Source organism: Lepidochelys kempii, chromosome 3 (assembly GCF_965140265.1).
Source record: "Lepidochelys kempii isolate rLepKem1 chromosome 3, rLepKem1.hap2, whole genome shotgun sequence".
NCBI lineage: Eukaryota > Metazoa > Chordata > Testudines > Cheloniidae > Lepidochelys > Lepidochelys kempii.
In genome coordinates, this window is record NC_133258.1 from 17,918,627 (window position 1) to 17,937,397 (window position 18,771).

The following is an 18,771-nucleotide window of genomic DNA, read 5'->3' on the forward strand; positions in this document are numbered from 1 at the left end:
TTTTACAAAAGACTGTAAAAGAAAGCACTAAATTTACAAAAGCAATTGAAAGAGGTTTTGAAGGAATTTGACAAATTACAGGAGGATGACACTATTGTCAGTCTCGGGAAATCTAAGGGTATGTCTACACTACGGAATAAGGTCGAATTTATAGAAGTCGGATTTTTAGAAATCGGTTTTATATATTCGAGTGTGTGTGTCCCCCCAGAAAATGCTCTAAGTGCATTAACTCGGCGGAGTGCTTCCACAGTACCGAGGCTAGAGTCGACTTCCGGAGCGTTGCACTGTGGATAGCTATCCCACAGTTCCCGCAGTCTCCGCTGCCCATTGGAATTCTGGGTTGAGATCCCAATGCCTGATGGGGCTAAAACATTGTCACGGGTGGTTCTGGGTACATATCGTCAGGCCCCCGTTCCCTCCCTCCCTCCATGAAAGCAAGGGCAGACAATCGTTTCGCGCCTTTTTTCCTGAGTTACCTGTGCAGACGCCATACCACGGCAAGCATGGAGCCCACTCAGGTAACCGTCACCCTATGTCTCCTGGGTGCTGGCAGACGCGGTACGGCTTGGCTACACAGTAGCAGCAACCCCTTGCCTTGTGGCAGCAGATGGTGCAATATGACTGGTAGCTGTCATCGTCATGTCCGAGGTGCTCCTGGCCACGTCGGCTGGGAGCGCCTGGACAGACATGGGCGCAGGGACTTAATTTAGAGTGACTTGACCAGGTCATTCTCTTTAGTCCTGCAGTCAGTCCTATTGAACCATCTTATGGTGAGCAGGCAGGCGATACGGATTGCTAGCAGTCGTACTGTACCATCTTCTGCCGGGCAGGCAAGAGATGAGGATTGCTAGCAGTCGTATTGTACCATCTTCTGCCGGGCAGGCAAGAGATGAGGATGGCTAGCAGTCGTACTGTACCATCTTCTGCCAGCCAAAGATGTAAAAGATAGATGGAGTGGATCAAAACAAGAAATAGACCAGATTTGTTTTGTACTCATTTGCCTCCTCCCCTGTCTAGGGGACTCATTCCTCTAGATCACACTGCAGTCACTCACAGAGAAGGTGCAGCGAGGTAAATCTAGCCATGTATCAATCAGAGGCCAGGCTAACCTCCTTGTTCCAATAAGAACAATAACTTAGGTGCACCATTTCTTGTTGGAACCCTCCGTGAAGTCCTGCCTGAAATACTCCTTGATGTAAAGACACCCCCTTTGTTGATTTTAGCTCCCTGAAGCCAACCCTGTAAGCCGTGTCGTCAGTCGCCCCTCCCTCCGTCGGAGCAACGGCAGACAATCGTTCCGCGCCTATTTTCTGTGCGGACGCCATACCAAGGCAAGCATGGAGGCCGCTCAGCTCACTTTGGCAATTAGGAGCACATTAAACACCACACGCATTATCCAGCAGTATATGCAGCACCCGAACCTGGCAAAGCGATACCGGGCGAGGAGGTGACATCAGCGCGGTCACGTGAGTGATTCCCAGTGGCTGCGAAACTTTCGTATGCGTAAGGGCACTTTCATGGAACTTTGTGACTTGCTTTCTCCTGCCCTGAGGCGCATGAATACCAAGATGAGAGCAGCCCTCACAGTTGAGAAGCGAGTGGCGATAGCCCTGTGGAAGCTTGCAACGCCAGACAGCTACCGGTCAGTTGGGAATCAATTTGGAGTGGGCAAATCTACTGTGGGGGCTGCTGTGATGCAAGTAGCCCATGCAATCAAAGATCTGCTGATATCAAGGGTAGTGACCCTGGGAAATGTGCAGGTCATAGTGGATGGCTTTGCTGCAATGGGATTCCCTAACTGTGGTGGGGCTATAGACGGAACCCATATCCCTATCTTGGCACCGGAGCACCAAGCCGCCGAGTACATAAACCGCAAGGGGTACTTTTCGATAGTGCTGCAACCTCTGGTGGATCACAAGGGACGTTTCACCAACATCAACGTGGGATGGCCGGGAAAGGTACATGACGCTCGCATCTTCAGGAACTCTGGTCTGTTTCAAAAGCTGCAGGAAGGGACTTTATTCCCAGACCAGAAAATAACTGTTGGGGATGTTGAAATGCCTATATGTATCCTTGGGGACCCAGCCTACCCCTTAATGCCATGGCTCATGAAGCCGTACACAGGCAGCCTGGACAGTAGTCAGGAGCTGTTCAACTACAGGCTGAGCAAGTGCAGAATGGTGGTAGAATGTGCATTTGGACGTTTAAAGGCGCGCTGGCGCAGTTTACTGACTCGCTTAGACCTCAGCGAAACCAATATTCCCACTGTTATTACTGCTTGCTGTGTGCTCCACAATATCTGTGAGAGTAAGGGGGAGACGTTTATGGCGGGGTGGGAGGCTGAGGCAAATCGCCTAGCTGCTGGTTACGCGCAGCCAGACACCAGGGCGGTTAGAAGAGCACAGGAGGGCGCGGTACGCATCAGAGAAGCTTTGAAAACCAGTTTCATGACTGGCCAGGCTACGGTGTGAAAGTTCTGTTTGTTTCTCCTTGATGAAACCCCCCGCCCCTTGGTTCACTCTACTTCCCTGTAAGCTAACCATCCTCCCCTCCTCCCTTTAATCACCGCTTGCAGAGGCAATAAAGTCATTGTTGCTTCACATTCATGCATTCTTTATTCATTCATCACACAAATAGGGAGATGACTACCAAGGTAGCCCAGGAGGGGTGGTGGAGGAGGGAAGGAAAATGCCACACAGCACTTTAAGCACAGCATTTTAAAAGTTTACAACTTTAAAATTTATTGAATGACAGCCTTCTTTTTTTTGGGCAATCCTCTGTGGTGGAGTGGCTGGTTGGCCGGAGGCCCCCCCACCGCCTTCTTGGGCGTCTGGGTGTGGAGGCTATGGAACTTGGGGAGGAGGGCGGTTGGTAACAGAGGGGCTGCAGTGGCAGTCTGTGCTCCAGCTGCCTTTGCTGCAGCTCAGCCATACACTGGAGCATACTGGTTTGGTCCTCCAGCAGCCTCAGCATTGAATCCTGCCTCCTCTCATCACACTGCCTCCACATTTGAGCTTCAGCCCTCTCTTCAGCCCGCCACTTACTCTCTTCAGCCCGCCACCTCTCCTCCCGGTCATTTTGTGCTTTCCTGCACTCTGACATTATTTGCCTCCACGCATTCGTCTGTGCTCTGTCAGTGTGGGAGGACAGCATGAGCTCGGAGAATGTTTCATCGTGAGTGCGTTTTTTTTTCTTTCTAAGCTTCACTAGCCTCTGGGAAGGAGAAGATCCTGTGGTCATTGAAACACATGCAGCTGGTGGAGAAAAAAAAAGGGACAGCGGTATTTAAAAAGACACATTTTATAAAACAGTGGCTACACTCTTTCAGGGTAATCCTTGCTGTTAACATTACATACATAGCACATGTGCTTTCGTTACAAGGTCGCATTTTGCCTCCCCCCACCGCGTGGCTACCCCCTCAACCTTCCCCCCTCCCTGTGGCTAACAGTGGGGAACATTTCTGTTTAGCCACAGGCAAACAGCCCAGCAGGAATGGGCTCCTCTGAGTGTCCCCTGAAGAAAAGCACTCTATTTCAACCAGGTGACCATGAATGATATCTCTCTCTCCTGAGGATAACACAGAGAGATAAAGAACGGATGTTGTTTGAATGCCAGCAAACATACACTGCAATGCTTTGTTCTACAATGATTCCCGAGTATGCGTTACTGGCCTGGAGTGGTAAAGTATCCTACCATGAAGTACGCAATAAGGCTGCCCTCCCCAGAAACCTTTTGCAAAGGCTTTAGGAGTACATCTAGGAGAACCGCGAATGCCAGGGCAAAGTAATCCTTTCACATGCTTGCTTTTAAACCATGTATAGCATTTTAAAAGGTACACTCACCAGAAGTCCCTTCTCCGCCTGCTGGGTCCAGGAGGCAGCCTTGGGTGGGTTCGGGGGGTACTGGCTCCAGGTCTAGGGTGAGAAACAGTTCCTGGCTGTCGGGAAAACCGGTTACTCCGCTTGCTTGCTGTGAGCTATCTACAACCTCATCATCATCATCTTCTTCTTCTTCGTCCCCAAAACCTGCTTCCGTATTGCCTCCATCTCCATTGAAGGAGTCAAACAACACGGCTGGGGTAGTGGTGGCTGAACCCCCTAAAATGGCATGCAGCTCATCATAGGAGCGGCATGTTTGGGGCTCTGACCCGGAGCGGCCGTTCGCCTGTCTGGTTTTCTGGTAGGCTTGCCTCAGCTCCTTCAGTTTCACGCGGCACTGCTTCGGGTCCCTGTTATGGCCTCTGTCCTTCATGCCCTGGGAGATTTTGACAAAGGTTTTGGCATTTCGAAAACTGGAACGGAGTTCTGATAGCACGGATTCCTCTCCCCAAACAGCGATCAGATCCCGTACCTCCCGTTCGGTCCATGCTGGAGCTCTTTTGCGATTCTGGGACTCCATCATGGTCACCTGTGCTGATGAGCTCTGCATGATCACCTGCAGCTTGCCACGCTGGCCAAACAGGAAATGAGATTTAAAAGTTCGCGGTTCTTTTCCTGTCTACCTGGCCAGTGCATCTGAGTTGAGAGCGCTGTCCAGAGCGGTCACAATGGAGCACTCTGGGATAGCTTCCAGAGGCCAATACCATCGAATTGTGTCCACAGTACCCCAAATTCGAGCCGGCAACGTCGATTTAAGCACTAATGCGCTTGTCAGGGGTGGAGTAAGGAAATCGATTTTAAGAGCCCTTTAAGTCGAAATAAAGGGCTTCATTGTGTGGACGGGTGCAGGTTTACATCGATTTAACACTGCTAAATTCGACCTAAAGTCCTAGTGTAGACCAGGGCTAAATTGATTTAATTAACAACGAAGATCTGGAACCATACAAGAACCAAAAAACAAAACAAGAAAACAGCTCAGGGAAGCTATGGAACCTTTCCATGACTCAGTCAAAATGTCTGACCCCAAATATAACAATGTTGATCATAATTAATAATACCTAGCACTTACTTCACTTTCATTAGTAGATCTAAAAGTGCTGTACAAAGGAGGTCAATATCCTTATCCCCATTTTTTAAACTGAGGTATAGGGAGGGAAATGACTTGCCCAAGATCACCCAGCAGATTGGCTTCAAAGTTAGAAATTGAACCCATGTCTCTTGAGTCCCATTCCAGCAGGTTATTAATGCTTCCCTATAAAGGTTATAGGTTGAACCCAGAACAGGAAGAACAGACTGAAATGTGGATGATAGAGAGTAATCTTGAATTCTTTCCTTCTCTCCTAGCATGTAAAATTGAAGATCCAGATTTCCACCTCAAATTGCTGATGGGGTGGGGGGACATGTATGAACATGGTGGAGAACTCTGCAAGTTTTTAATCTTCCAGAAGATAATGGTATTCAGAACTTTTGTTATAGTTTTCCCCCCTAAATCCGCACTCCTAGCCTACTCTTCATCAGTTGAGAATGATTTGCATTTGTGTATCTTTTTTGGCTGAGATGGTTTCAATAGGCTAGGTGCAGAAAAAACAAATAGGTCATTAAAGTGTATTGGTATACAAGGACAGATACAAAAGATATAGATCTGAACTTTCTTTTGGAAAAAGTGTATATCTTTTTATGTCTGACGAATAAAAATGTTTAGAAAGTGAGCCCACATAATATAATATTTAGTGGAACATCCCTCCTCCCTCAAGAAAAAACAAGTAGTATTTTCTTCTAAATAGGGCATCATAATAGGCCTGTCTGATATGGTAGAAACAAGATACATTCTTTAGCAGGTCACCTCTTTGTTTTCTTCCCCACTTGTTACAATCATCTTAAATAAAAAAAAATCCTTTAGTAGCCCAGTTCATCAATACCCTGAGACATCTTTGCACGTTTGCATTGCTGTTCAGAATATACAAATAAGCAGTGGTTACTGACCCCAGATTTTCTAAGGTTAGTAAAAACATTGGTCTCATGAGCAATGTTAATATCTACAAATCATAAATCTCTTTCAAGGAGATATAAAGGCAGAAGTAGAGATACTTTTGAGTATCAGTCGGCAAAGCAAATTTCCTGATAACATTTAGTTGTTTAATACAAGTAAATATCAGGAGGTTAATTTGATGTTTGTAAAATGAGAAACAAGAAAATAGTAATTGAAATAATTTGGACACCTTTAAAACTATGTAGTTAAGAAATCAGTTAAGAAATTAATTTAAAAAATATTGAAATTGAATATGTTGCTGAAGATGGTGAATTGTAGAAGAGGGAGACAATATAGATGTTGAAGGGAGTAAAATAATAGGTAGAAAACTCTATTGTATCAAGTTTTGCTGAAATGATATGAACAGTATCATTGTGTTGGATGTGGCCACAGGTTAAGGACATGGGAATGGAGTGGCATATTATTCCATAAAATACATGATTGAGAGAGCTGGTTTTATCATGATGGAAACCGTTTTTATACCAGGGTGTCCACTTATACAAATTTCAATGCAGCTGAATCAATAGTTGCACTAATGGGAATCTTCTTCTGAAATTCCCAAATTGTATAAATGGCCTAAATGTATCAGAACTCTTATTCCAAAATTAGATTGAATTGAGAGTGCCCACTTAATAAAAATCATGAGATTAAATTATAGTGTTGCTTTACTTCTACACCTCTGATTTCCTAAGCAAACTGAGTTACTTATCAACTTGGTTGGAATTGTCAAGGCTTGTCGTCATTGACGACTTCATTATCCATGTGGATGATGACCTTCTAGGTTAATTCATAATCCTTTTTATTTACCAGGGAATGGTAAATTTTTTCAAGCCCAGGCCTAGATCACATTGGAACTATTTGTTTTGTGGTTGAAGTGCAGTTCAGATAAAACAAAGGTGGTGCTTGTGGATTTCAGAAACAACCAGAAGACGTGTCAGAGGCCTCTTTGATGGAGAAAGCATATGCTGGTCCTGCATCAGCAACTTTCCTCAATCAGTAAACCTGTGGAAACACTGGTTACTTCTGGATAGCCAGACAGCAGCTGTAGCCAAGTGATATTAACAAACATACAAAGATTACTTTTTGCAGTAGCAAGTCTTTAAAAAAAGCAACCAAAAAGCAAAAGAAGCAACAAGAAAAAAAAGACAAGAATGTGCAAAGCACCTTATTTGTCTTTCTATTCTGTTTAGGTCCAGTAAAGAACAGAGACAACTGTACGTTATTTTTATTATTGAATCTGCCAGAAAAGTCAACCTCTACATAAATTACCATGATTTGGACATGTATATGTGCATATTTATTTATTTATTTTCCCCTAAAGTTAATTAAGTATTTTTGGAAAAATTGTCAGTGTCCACCAGCAAGAGTTGAGGCCACCAAAAAATTTGTTGAGAACCCCTAAACTAGATCATATCTTTAGAGAAACATCCAGTCTCGATTTAAAAATTCCCAGCGATGGAGAATCTACCACTACTCTTGGTAAATTGTTCAAATGGTTAATTGCCCTCGTTGTTTTGTGCCTTATTTTTACTCAGAATTTGTCTATCTTAAACTTCTAGCCTCTGGATCTTGCTATATGTTTTTCTTCAGGATAGAAGAACTCCAGAAGAGAAATTAAAAATATTGAAAGGAAAGGATACAGTTGAAAATATAACAATACTGCATGTGAGCAGTTTTTGTTGAATTTTGTGTTTGATGTGATTGTAGATTAAAAGTATAGAGTGGGAAAGGAAACATTCTTCTACACATGCGTGAGTGTGTATGTGTGTATTTATATATATATTTTTAAAAGGTGTAAGTTCAGTTTCCCTTCATTCTCCCCTTTCTCCATCCAAGTAAAAGGAGTGTAAATGGATTATAAACTTGCAATCATATCTCACACTTAGATTCTTTGCTGGCATTAGTCCATTAATTTAAGTGGCATTAGATTAGCAGAAAATTTGGCTCACCACCCGTGACTCTCATTGTTGGCTCTTTGCTCCTTAGTATGAGACTAACCGAACTCCCTTAGCTGTGAAGTTTTGTTTTTATTCTTGAGCACAACAGTAGTAGTGAAGAGCATGACCGTTGTGCTCCTCTTAGAGAGTGTGTAAACGGCACCTTCCAAACTTTAGTCAGTTCCTTAGTTTCAGTTGGTAAAGGAGCTTCCTGGAGGAGACTGCTTTATTGTTCTAGCTCTTTTGGATCACAGTGAGGTTCAGTATCCTCTTCTCTCCTCTTCTCAGGTCCAGTATGGTTGTGCAAAATTTTTCAGGCCTCATGAGCTTCCATGCACTTTAGAACTTGTTTATTTTCATAGTATTTTGCTTTGGAACAGAGTTTTTGTTCCTGCTACTGTGTTGCCTCGATATTGTTTCAGCCAACACACTGGCACTACCAAGATATTTTAGTGGGTGTTCTCTGCACTCTGGTGGCAGCATTGCTATCAGCACGAGATACCAGCTCCAGTGCCACAGTTTCATAGTAGTCTTAAGGCTGTTCATTGCATTAGTGCCTGCACAGCTGTTTCAGTGCTGACTTAATTTTGAAGCTTGAGCCCATCTCAGTGCTTGTTTCTTTAGTGGCCGTAGAGACCTGCTCGGGTCTAATTTTTAGGTCTGACCTGGACCCAGGCCCATCCAATCTGAGCCTGAGAGGGTTGAATCATTTTTCTGACTCGACTCTTCCACCTGAACCTGAGTCACTGCCACCTCCTCCTGCCCCTGAGGTCGGTTCTCTTCCTCCTGCTTGGCCCCATGGGTAGGAGGAGGAGAGCTCACTCCACCTGAGCTTGAAAGGGTCCTGTTGTTTTCCCACTGGACCTGGACCAAACACTTCAGATTACTGTGTGTGGAATCAAAATAATTTAGGTCTTTTCCTTGTGCTAGCTTTCAGGGTTTCACGGTGAAAAATGTTGCATAGACTGCAACATCTCTTGCACCAAATCTAATTTGGTGCTTTTCGTATTTGGAGTGGGTTTGATTGTCTCACACTCAGGTTAATGTTAGGTGCTAGTATTTTGTAGCTTTCACAAAACAGGTTAAGAATTAATACTCTAGAAGTAATAATAATTAAAAGTTACTGTAGCCTATGTTAAGCAAAAACCTGCTTTGTTTTTAATAATGGTGTGGTATTAAGTTTACAGCAAGTTATCAAATGGCTTTAGGTAGGATTGCAGTCTTTTTCTTCTTTACTCAGCTTTGTTCTCCTGTACCACTCAGGCTAGTTTCAAACAAGTGCTGCAACTTCACTTGCAACTCTGCTTCTGTGTTGCACAGAGAGACTCCTGGCATTTCAGAAAGGAAGTGTTGATTAAGATTGACTTGCATTAGTGGTGCACTTCAGTAATTGCCCAGAACACACCTTTGGCAGTTCACATTACCTACAGTCACATCTGTACATGCTATGGCATAGGACTATAATTTCGTGAGTGTTCAGTGGATTCAAGGTATAGACCTTGCTGTCCATTTAATGTTTGGGAGAGCTCTAGTACCGATTTATCTGAATTTTAATAGGATTTTGGGATCCAAAACCGCTGCTTTATTTTAAAGTTTTAAAATTTGATTCCACATTGTTGGTTAAGAACAGAAATTGAAAGGTACAGTGACTAGAGTGAAATCCCTGCAAGCTCCATGGACTCTTTTCAAAGACACCATAATAGAGGCTCAACTTAAATGTATACCCCAAATTAAAAAACATAGTAAAAGAACTGAAAAAGAGCCACCATGGCTTAACAACCATGTAAAAGAAGCAGTGAGAGATAAAAAGGCATCTTCTAAAAAGTAGAAGTCAAATCCTAGTGAGGTAAATAAAAAGGAGCATAAACACTGCCAAATTAAATGTAAAAATGTCATAAGAAAAGCCAAAAAGGAGTTTGAAGAACAGCTAGTCAAAAACTCAGAAGGTAATAACAAAATGTTTTTTAAGTACATCAGAAGCAGGAAGCCTGCTAAACAACCAGTGGGGCCCCTGGACGATCGGGATACAAAAGAAGCACTTAGACGATAAAGTCATCTCAGAGAAACTAAATGAATTCTTTGCTTCAGTTTTCACGGCTGAGGATGTTAGGGAGATTCCCAAACCTGAGCGTCTTTTGTAGGTGACAAATCTGAGGAATTGTCACAGATTGAAGTGTCACTAGAGGTGGTTTTGGAATTAATTGAGAAACTTAACAGTAACAAGTCACTGGGACTAGATGGCATTCACTCAAGAGTTCTGAAAGAACTCAAATGTGAAATTGCGGAACTATTAATTATGGTTTGTAACCTGTCCTTTTAAATCAGCTTCTCTACCCAATGACTGGAAGATAGCTAACGTAACGCCAATATTTAAGGAGGGCTCTAGAGGTGATCCTGGCAATTACAGACTGGCGAGTCTAACATCAGTACCGGGCAAATTAGTTGAAACAATAGTAAAGAATAAAATTGTCAGACACATAGAAGAATGTAAATTGTTGCGCAGAAGTCAACATGGCTTCTGTAAAGGGAGATCATGTCTTACTAATCTGTTAGAGTTCTTTGAGGGGGGTCAACAAACATGTGGACAAGGGGGATCCAGTGGACATAGTGTACTTAGATTTCCAGAAAGCCTTTGACAAGGTCCCTCACCAAAGGCTCTTTTGTAAATTAAGTTGTCCTGGGATCCCTTCATGGATTGAGAAGAAGTGGTTAAAGACAGGGAACAAAGGGCAGGAATAAATGGTAATTTTTCAGAATGGAGAGGGGTAACTAGTGGCGTTCCCCAAGGGTCAGTCCTAGGACGTATCCTATTCAACTTATTCATAAATGATCTGGAGAAAGGGGTAAACACTGAGGTGGCAAAGTTTGTAGCTGATACTAAACTGCTCAAGATAGTTAAGACCAAAGCAGACTGTGAAGAACTTCAAAAAGATCTCACACAACTAAGTGATTGAGGAACAAAATGGCAAATGAAATTTAATGGGGATAAATGTAAAGTAATGCACATTGAGAAAAATAACCCTAACTATACATACAATGTGATGGGGGCTAATTTAGCTACAACTAATCAGGAGAAAGATCTTGGAGTCATCGTGGATAGTTCTCTGAAGACATCCACGCAGTGTGCAGCGGCAGTCAAAAAAGCAGATGGGATGTTAAGAGTCATTTAAAAAAAGATAGAGAATAAGATGGAGAATATCTTATTGCCCTTAAATAAATCCATGGTACGCCCACATCTTGAATACTACATACAGATGTGGTCCCCTCATCTTAAAAAAGATATACTGGCCTTAGAAAAGGTTCAGAAAAGGGCAACTAAAATGATTAGTGAAAAGGAGTACTTGTGGCACCTTAGAGACTAACAAATTTATTTGAACATACATTTGAGCATCTGATGAAGTGAGCTGTAGCTCACGAAAGCTTATGCTCAAATAAATTTGTTAGTCTCTAAGGTGCCACAAATACTCCTTTTCTTTTTGCGGATACAGACTAACACGGTTGCTACTCTGAAACCTAAAATGAATTAGGGGTTTGGAATGGGTTCCATATGAGGAGAGATTAAAGAGGCTAGGACTTTTCAGCTTGGAAAAGAGGAGACTAAGGGGGGATATGAGAGGTATATAATATTATGAGTGGTGTGGAGAAAGTGACTAGGAGTTAAGTATCCTCACACCTTCTTGTCAACTGTCTAAATGGGCCATCTTGATTATTACTACAGAAGTTTTTTTCTCCTGCTGATAATAGCTCATCTTAACTAATTAGCCTCTCACAGTTTGTATGGTAACTTCCAACTTATCTGTGTATGTGTGTATCTGTATCTCTCTCTCTCTCTTACTATATGTTCCATTCTATGCATCCAATGAAGTGAGCTGTAGCTCACGAAAGCTTATGCTCTAATAAATTTGTTAGTCTCTAAGGTGCCACAAGTACTCCTGTTCTTTTTGAATAAGGAAAAGTTATTTACTTGTTCCCATAATATAAGAACTAGGGGCCACCAATGAAATTAATGGGCAGCAGGTTTAAAACAAATAAAAGGAAGTTCTTCTTCACACAGCGCACAGTCAACCTGTGGAACTCCTTGCCTGAGGAGGTTGTGAAGGCTAGGACTATAACAGGGTTTAAAAGAGAACTGGATAAATTCATGGAGGTTAAGTCCATTAATGACTATTAGCCAGGATGGGTAAGGAATGGTGTCCCTCGCCTCTGTTTGTCAGAGTGTGGAGATGGTGGCAGGAGAGAGCTCGCTTGATCATTACCTATTCGGTTTACTCCCTCTGGGGCACCTGGCATTGGCCACTGTCAGTAGACAGGATCCTGGGCTGGATGGACCTTTGGTCTAACTCAGTATGGTCATTCTTGTGTTCTTAAGGGATGATTACTTAAAAAAAAATTATAAGGCGTTAGATCTGCAAAAAGCCAATCTGTGAAGACAAGGCAGTTGCAATTTTACATGTTTGCTAGGCTCCCCCGCAGGTTTACTTTAGCTAACAAGTGTTCAAATTGGGATTTTAACATGAGTTAATTAACATATGGCATGGAAAATGGGTGAAAATGTATGTTTTTTTTGTAAATGTAGAGAAGATCTTACAATATGACATTTATGGGGCTGCATCTTAGCCAGTTGCCTAATACTGTAATAGTTTCTCTCCCTTTGTAGGTGTAACAAAACTCCACCTGCTACACCCTCCTAACATGATGCAAAATACATGTTTCTTAATTGTTTTACCCTTGGGTAATTGCAGTTTGTTATTCCAGTTAGGCAACCCAAAAAGCCTGATGGGAAAATTGGAGATGCATAATCAGTTTTTGTATGAGTAAAATTCTACTTTGTTCCAAGTTTAAACATTTCCTGACATTCCTAGTAGTGCTGCTACCTAGGACATTGGGTGTCTTATTGTTGCAATGGAAGATGTGTAATCTCCACATTAAGACCTGGTCTACGCTGGGGGGTGGTAGGGCGATCGATCTAAGTTACGCAACTTCAGCTACGTGAATAATGTAGCTGAAGTTCACGTACTTAGAGCTACTTACCATGGTGTCTTCACTGCAGTAGGTTAACTGCTGACACGCCCCTGTCGACTCCACCTGCGCTTCTTTCTCCGGTGGAGTACCGGAGTTGACGGGAGAGCGCTCGGTAGTCGATTTATCACGTCTTCACTAGATGGATCACTCTGGAGGTAAGTGTAGACATGCCCCAAGACTGCTACTGTGTGATTCCAAATTCCCCATTCCCACCGTCTTGATTATTTCTTCTTTAATTTGCCTTCTGCACTGGAAGACTCTCTAGTGTTACCTGTACAGTCATTTCCTATGCAGGCCTCTGAAGTTGCTTCTTGTTTTCTTCTGGCTGTATTGTTAATTATGATGAGTAAGTTATCGCCTGCAGTCTTTGAGCATTTCTCCGTGGTGTTGAGGCCAAGCCCATTAATGCTTGTAAAGTGCTTTGAGAGCACTTTAGATATATGCAATAGAAGTGCAAAGTCCAAGTGGTGATAACCAATGGTTGTGTGATGATTTGACTTTCTGCAAAGAAAAGGAAAAATAACAATATGCAAAACGTTTGGGTACGCTTCTTAATAATATAGAGGCACCATTAATTGAATATGCTCCTTCTGGTTCTTGCTAGGTCTTAGTATTCTCATCTACCTCTGCCCTTCGTTCTATTTTCTGATCTTTTTATGGTGATCCAAAACCAGATTCCATTCTTGAAGTGTCAGGTAGGCTCTACATGCCACCTACCTCTTTATGTTCTCATCACCTACTTTCATTTGTCTCCTGTTGGCTTCCACTTCCATCGCCATCATCTGTTTTATATCTTACAATGGTGTTGCATTTTCTGCATAGATATTTCATTTCTGCCATGAAAGGGTCAGCAGTTGCCCATGTTCATGTGCTGTTTCTGTCAATCGTGTGACTAGCTTACACTTGATGCAGTTTGGGTGTCATTTTTGTCTTCATAGTGGAACGTGAACGTGGCTCAGCCTCTACATTGGACTCCTCTTCTTCTGTCAGACAATCAGCATTCTTTAGAATTCAGAATTCTTAGCTTAACTTTGCTACAAGCGTCATACTGTATCAGGACATATATATAGTTTTCTATTCTCCATGACAATATGTCTCTTCCACTACACTTTAACTATGAGCATTATGAATAATATATACATAATTTCATTATGGCAAATCAGTGGATTTTTACGATAGTAGACCTAATAAAAGATGACATATATTTTGCTGAAACCCACAGCCAGTTTTCTTTGAAGAAGGGACAAGTCTTGAAAAGTTTACCTGACAGCTTTCTACCCTAAAGAATGTGGGGTTTGTCTATTGTCTGCAACCGTGCTTCTGTAGTACTATGGTGTAGAAACTTGCGACAATGATAGAAGGAATTCTGCCATCATTGTAGTTAATCCATCCTCTAGAAAGATAGTACACAGTACCTAGGATGGATGGATGTATCTTTAACTTTGAGTAATTTCTTTGGTGGGAAAAGATGTTTCACTGAAATCTACTGGGTGTTTTTGCATTTTTTTAATGTTTACATTTTTTGTATGATTATGAACAATTCCCGCTGAAGAAGGGATGTTTTTGGTTGGCTAGAAATAGTGTGTGTCACTTGTTTTTGGGTGTGTTAAGATGTCTAGCTATCTCCCTTGTCTGCTTTTTCCTCATGGATCAATGTGGTTACTAGTAATTTCTACATAGTATGGTATTTAAAAGTATTCTTTCTACTAATCCTTTATGCTGTTATTGAAAACTGTAAGGGAAGAGTGCTGAAAGAAATAAAAACATTTAGTTTCCTTTTAAATATTTTTGATTTCTGATATAGATATTTTCAGAAGCTTTTAACGCTTTCCATTTTTTATTGAGATAGATATCTCAATATTTGCACATTTTTCAACTGAAAACACAAAACCTAAAATTGTCCAGACACTTTGGTGATGGATGCTTTAGAATTCATGTGTTAATCATTTTGCTAAAGGTATGAGAGAGAACAGGTCATAATATCTTGATGTTTCTTTTTGTAATAGCTAGCTACTTAAATATATTCAGTAATACAAGAGAGAGAAAAGGTGTTTTATGAATTAAAGTAATAGTAAGGGCAGTAATGTTTCCAGGGATGCAGTACAATGGGTTTTGGAAAATTAGAAATATTTAGTAGAATTATTGATATGTACAGAATTTTAATATTTTACGCTCACAAGGTCCAGTGTTAAGACTTTGCTAGGTGAACTGGTGAGTTAGCCTCCAGCATGTGTACATTTTTAAGGTACGTGTGTTCCATGAGCATCAGTAAAGCACTGCTATGTTTGTGTGAACTGGGTTTGACTTTCTTTAGGTGGGTAGTGGAATCTTATTTTTGCTATGGGAAGTGTAAAAATGAACCAATGAAATGTGGTGTGATGCTTTGTCTCTTTCAGAAAGATGAAGGTAGTGATGCTAGTTTGAGTGATAGTCACATATCCCCTCCAGCCAAACGTACCTTGAAACATGCTGATCCTGTGTGCAAAGACAAATCAAAATCACGCAATACTGGACAGCGAGAGGAATGGAGCATTTCAGCTGGACAGTCCAGGTAACCTGGTGCACTGAATGAAAAGGCAAAGTTCTGTTCATTTTAGTAAACTTAGTAAATCCACTTACATTGAGTGTGAGAGAACGTGCATTATATTGAAACAGCGTACTTTTGCATCATGTTATTGTTGAACTATTTTCCTATAGTCTACAGTCTTCTGGAATGAGAACTATGTGAATCCTATGGGTTGTGTTCCTCCTTATGTGACACCACTTTATCTGTTAAAATGGGAATGGTGGAATGTGTTAGGGTCCAGTTTTACGTTTTTTGTGCATCCAGAACTCTTGATGACTTCACTAGGAGTTCTTTGTGTTCAGAATTAGCAGCTGACCCTAAATTTAAATTAGGAAATCTGTGTGTTTTCAGCCTCTTGTATACAAGATGGTCCAGCCTTCTCCTTTTCAGTGTTTTTTCAGCCTCTCCATTGTTAGACAACTCATGGCTGACTCAGGAGTTGAGTACATTAGAAGCAGGCCAAAGTACTATGCATTCCATATAGCCAAAACCAAAGGAGACATTTGTTTTATTTTCTGACCGATTGATTTAATTTTAAGAAAAAGTTTCCAGGTTTAAAGAAGTTCTTCAGATTGGATGCAAGTAATTATGTGAGTATATGGACACCAAGCAAAAGCCTCACGCTGTTGTGCCTGGAACAGCTTGTTTGAACACTGATCTTGGCCCTTGCAACTGCTACTGCATATTGTATAGGACTAGACCAGGGTCTCAAAAACGTGGCCTGCAGTCTGCATCCGGCCCGTGGGATTGCCCCCCATGGCCCTACCAGGCCCCTGCTGCTCCCTGAAGCGCCCGGCACAATGTCCCTGCAGCCTGGGGGGCTGGGGGGGAAAGGCGGGGCGTGGGCGCAGAGGGCTCTGTGCGTTGTTGCATGGCTTCCAGCCACCACCCCCCACTTCTCCCATTGGATAAGACAGGTGATTATTTAAACTGAGAACTATATGACTACAGCTTATTATATAGCTTCCTTCAGAAATCATCTTGGAGCATATATACAGCCACCTCTGATATGCTGGGTCATTTAACAGTCTACACCAGCACTATTCAACAGTTTAACTGTTAGACCAGATGTAAAGAATACATTGTGGATTGATTTAAGTCAGAGCAATTTAAATCACCAATTTTAATCATGATTTAAAGCAGCAAACTGGAAACCTTGTTTAAAATCATTGATTTTAATCATATTTTGCTTTTGGACTTTTTAATTTTCCTAAAGAAAGGTTGATTGTCATTTGTTGATAAGCAATAAAATATGTTGAATTGCAACTCCATATAGTCTTTATGCTAAATTTAGTGCTTCTTTTTGCTAATCAGAGGGATACACTATATCGACACACATTTATTTAAACAATTACGTAGCTAACTTGAATTTATTCATATTCTTAGGTCTTACATTTTTATTATGTTCGAAAATGGTGAATTTCTTAATTATTACATTTTTTTTATTTGTGATTTGTCAAACTCTCTTTGGATGGAAATTCAAATACAATTAAAATGCACAATTGTTTAAAATTTTTTAATAAAATTCCTTTAATGTGCTGGATACACAAAAAGTATCAAAGTTTATCAAAACAGTTTTAAATGTAAAATATAACTTTTTTTATTTAAAAAAAAAAAAAAGGAACTGTTATCTATAGTTAGTGAATTGAACCGGTAGTGGCTGTCACCTGTCCGTCAAGATTTTAGAACTGGTGTAGGTCTTATCCTTTCAGACCTAATTTTTTATTGATAGATTGTAAGAGGAAAGCAAGCTTTCCTGCTTTTTCAATTCCCAATTGGTCTCTTAACTTTGAATGAACTAATCATTGAACTGAACTAGTTGAATAAAGTGAAATGAAAAAAAATCTTCTCCCTGCACCTGCAGAAGAGGTGACTGCTATCAAAAACATTGATCACTTCAGAAAACTCCAGTTCCAGATGCTTATTCTGTGACTTCCACCAGTCCAGTGGTTTGACTTTCTTTAAAATGGGTAGCAAACATGTACTGCTTAATATTATTTTTTGTATTTCATGTAAACAATTATAATAGACTATAATAAGTTTAGGCCTACACATAGGTTGTCAATTTCAAATTTAAATAACTTATTTTTTAAAAATAAACGTGTATTTTAATTTAAATAAAATCTGAGGGTTTTTTTAATTGACCCTGGAAGAATATCACTTAGGTGAACTCAATTTGCCTGAATTGAAATTTGGCCAGGACATTGGAGATAACATCATTGCTCGTTAAGAAGTGCTACGATGTGTCTGATGACTGGATCTTGGTCTGTTACAGAAACTAGATTTAAAGTAGAAAACTGAGATTAAAATAAAATTTTAGCAATGGGCTACTTAAACAAGCCCAAAATAGCCATGCATAATAACCTGTGTGGAGATTCTGCTTTTTGGTATTAAGCAACAAATACATGTGACCATAAAGCCATTACTAATGTTTGTTTGTCAAAAATGCCTGAGAGGGTCATGATTTGCAGATGCCATTCTCCTATGTGTTCCTATCCATCACTGTGACAAAGTTTTGAGGTCTACCATGGTGAGTCCCTTGTTTTATGAAAAATTGGTATCCCTTTCCCAGGTAAATAATAGCAGAAACCCATGTCCTAGTTTAAATCCATCTCTTCAGAAGTAGAAATTTTTGCAAGAGTAAAGGGACAGTGGAGCCTGGGTCAAATGATTTCCCTTTCCCTTTTTCAACTGGTTAATTGATTCACTTTCCAACCTCAAATCAGTTGTCCCCAACGCCTTCCAGTGTGCACAATAGTTATTGCAGTTCAATGGTCCTTATACACATTATAAAGCACTTAAGATCCTTCAGAATGACAGGAGCTATATGAATATAAATTCTTGATTTGATTAATCTATTTTGATTTTATATGTACTGGTACCAACACGTTATTTTCAGCTGATATTCTATCATGATTTTAGGGCATTTGTACATTTTAACTCTAACAGTTTAACTTATGTTTTAATAAGTTAGTCTTAACAGATAAGAAATATAATCTTTTACTCTAATGTAAAAATCAAGACTGAATATATGGTTCAATAACTGTTAACCCATGTAATTGCTGGAAGAGAGTTGGATCATGTTTTGGTTCTCATACCAACCCAGTGGGAGTCAACTTTCCTTTGGAAAACTAACTTTAAAAAAAGAAACACAGAATACGTACGATTGAGGTCTTAAGTAATATTTTTACTGTTGATTTAAGTAATCTTGATTTGTCAGTCTCTTTCCCTTCAGTTGTTAGATTAGTTAAATAGATTTAATTTTTTTGTTTTCATAACTTTGCCCTGCACGTTTTTATTGCTTTTGTTTTCATTGGTTTCAGTCATGCACCAAAACAT

General features: G+C 40.8%; 1 protein-coding gene across 8 annotated transcripts in view; it reads left to right on the forward strand.

Moving 5' to 3' along the window:
* Window positions 1-18,771, forward strand: part of ATAD2B (ATPase family AAA domain containing 2B) — a 177,308-nt gene that overhangs the window by 10,101 nt on the left and 148,436 nt on the right. For 2 of the 8 annotated variants that reach the window (XM_073335846.1, XM_073335847.1), the window contains exon 2: window positions 15,263-15,417. In XM_073335846.1, coding sequence (XP_073191947.1) covers window positions 15,263-15,417 — 155 coding nt within the window. Of the gene's footprint in view, window positions 1-4,079; window positions 5,333-15,262; window positions 15,418-18,771 lie in introns of those variants that run through there. The other 6 variants (XM_073335845.1, XM_073335841.1, XM_073335842.1 and 3 more) reach the window with 6 other exon arrangements.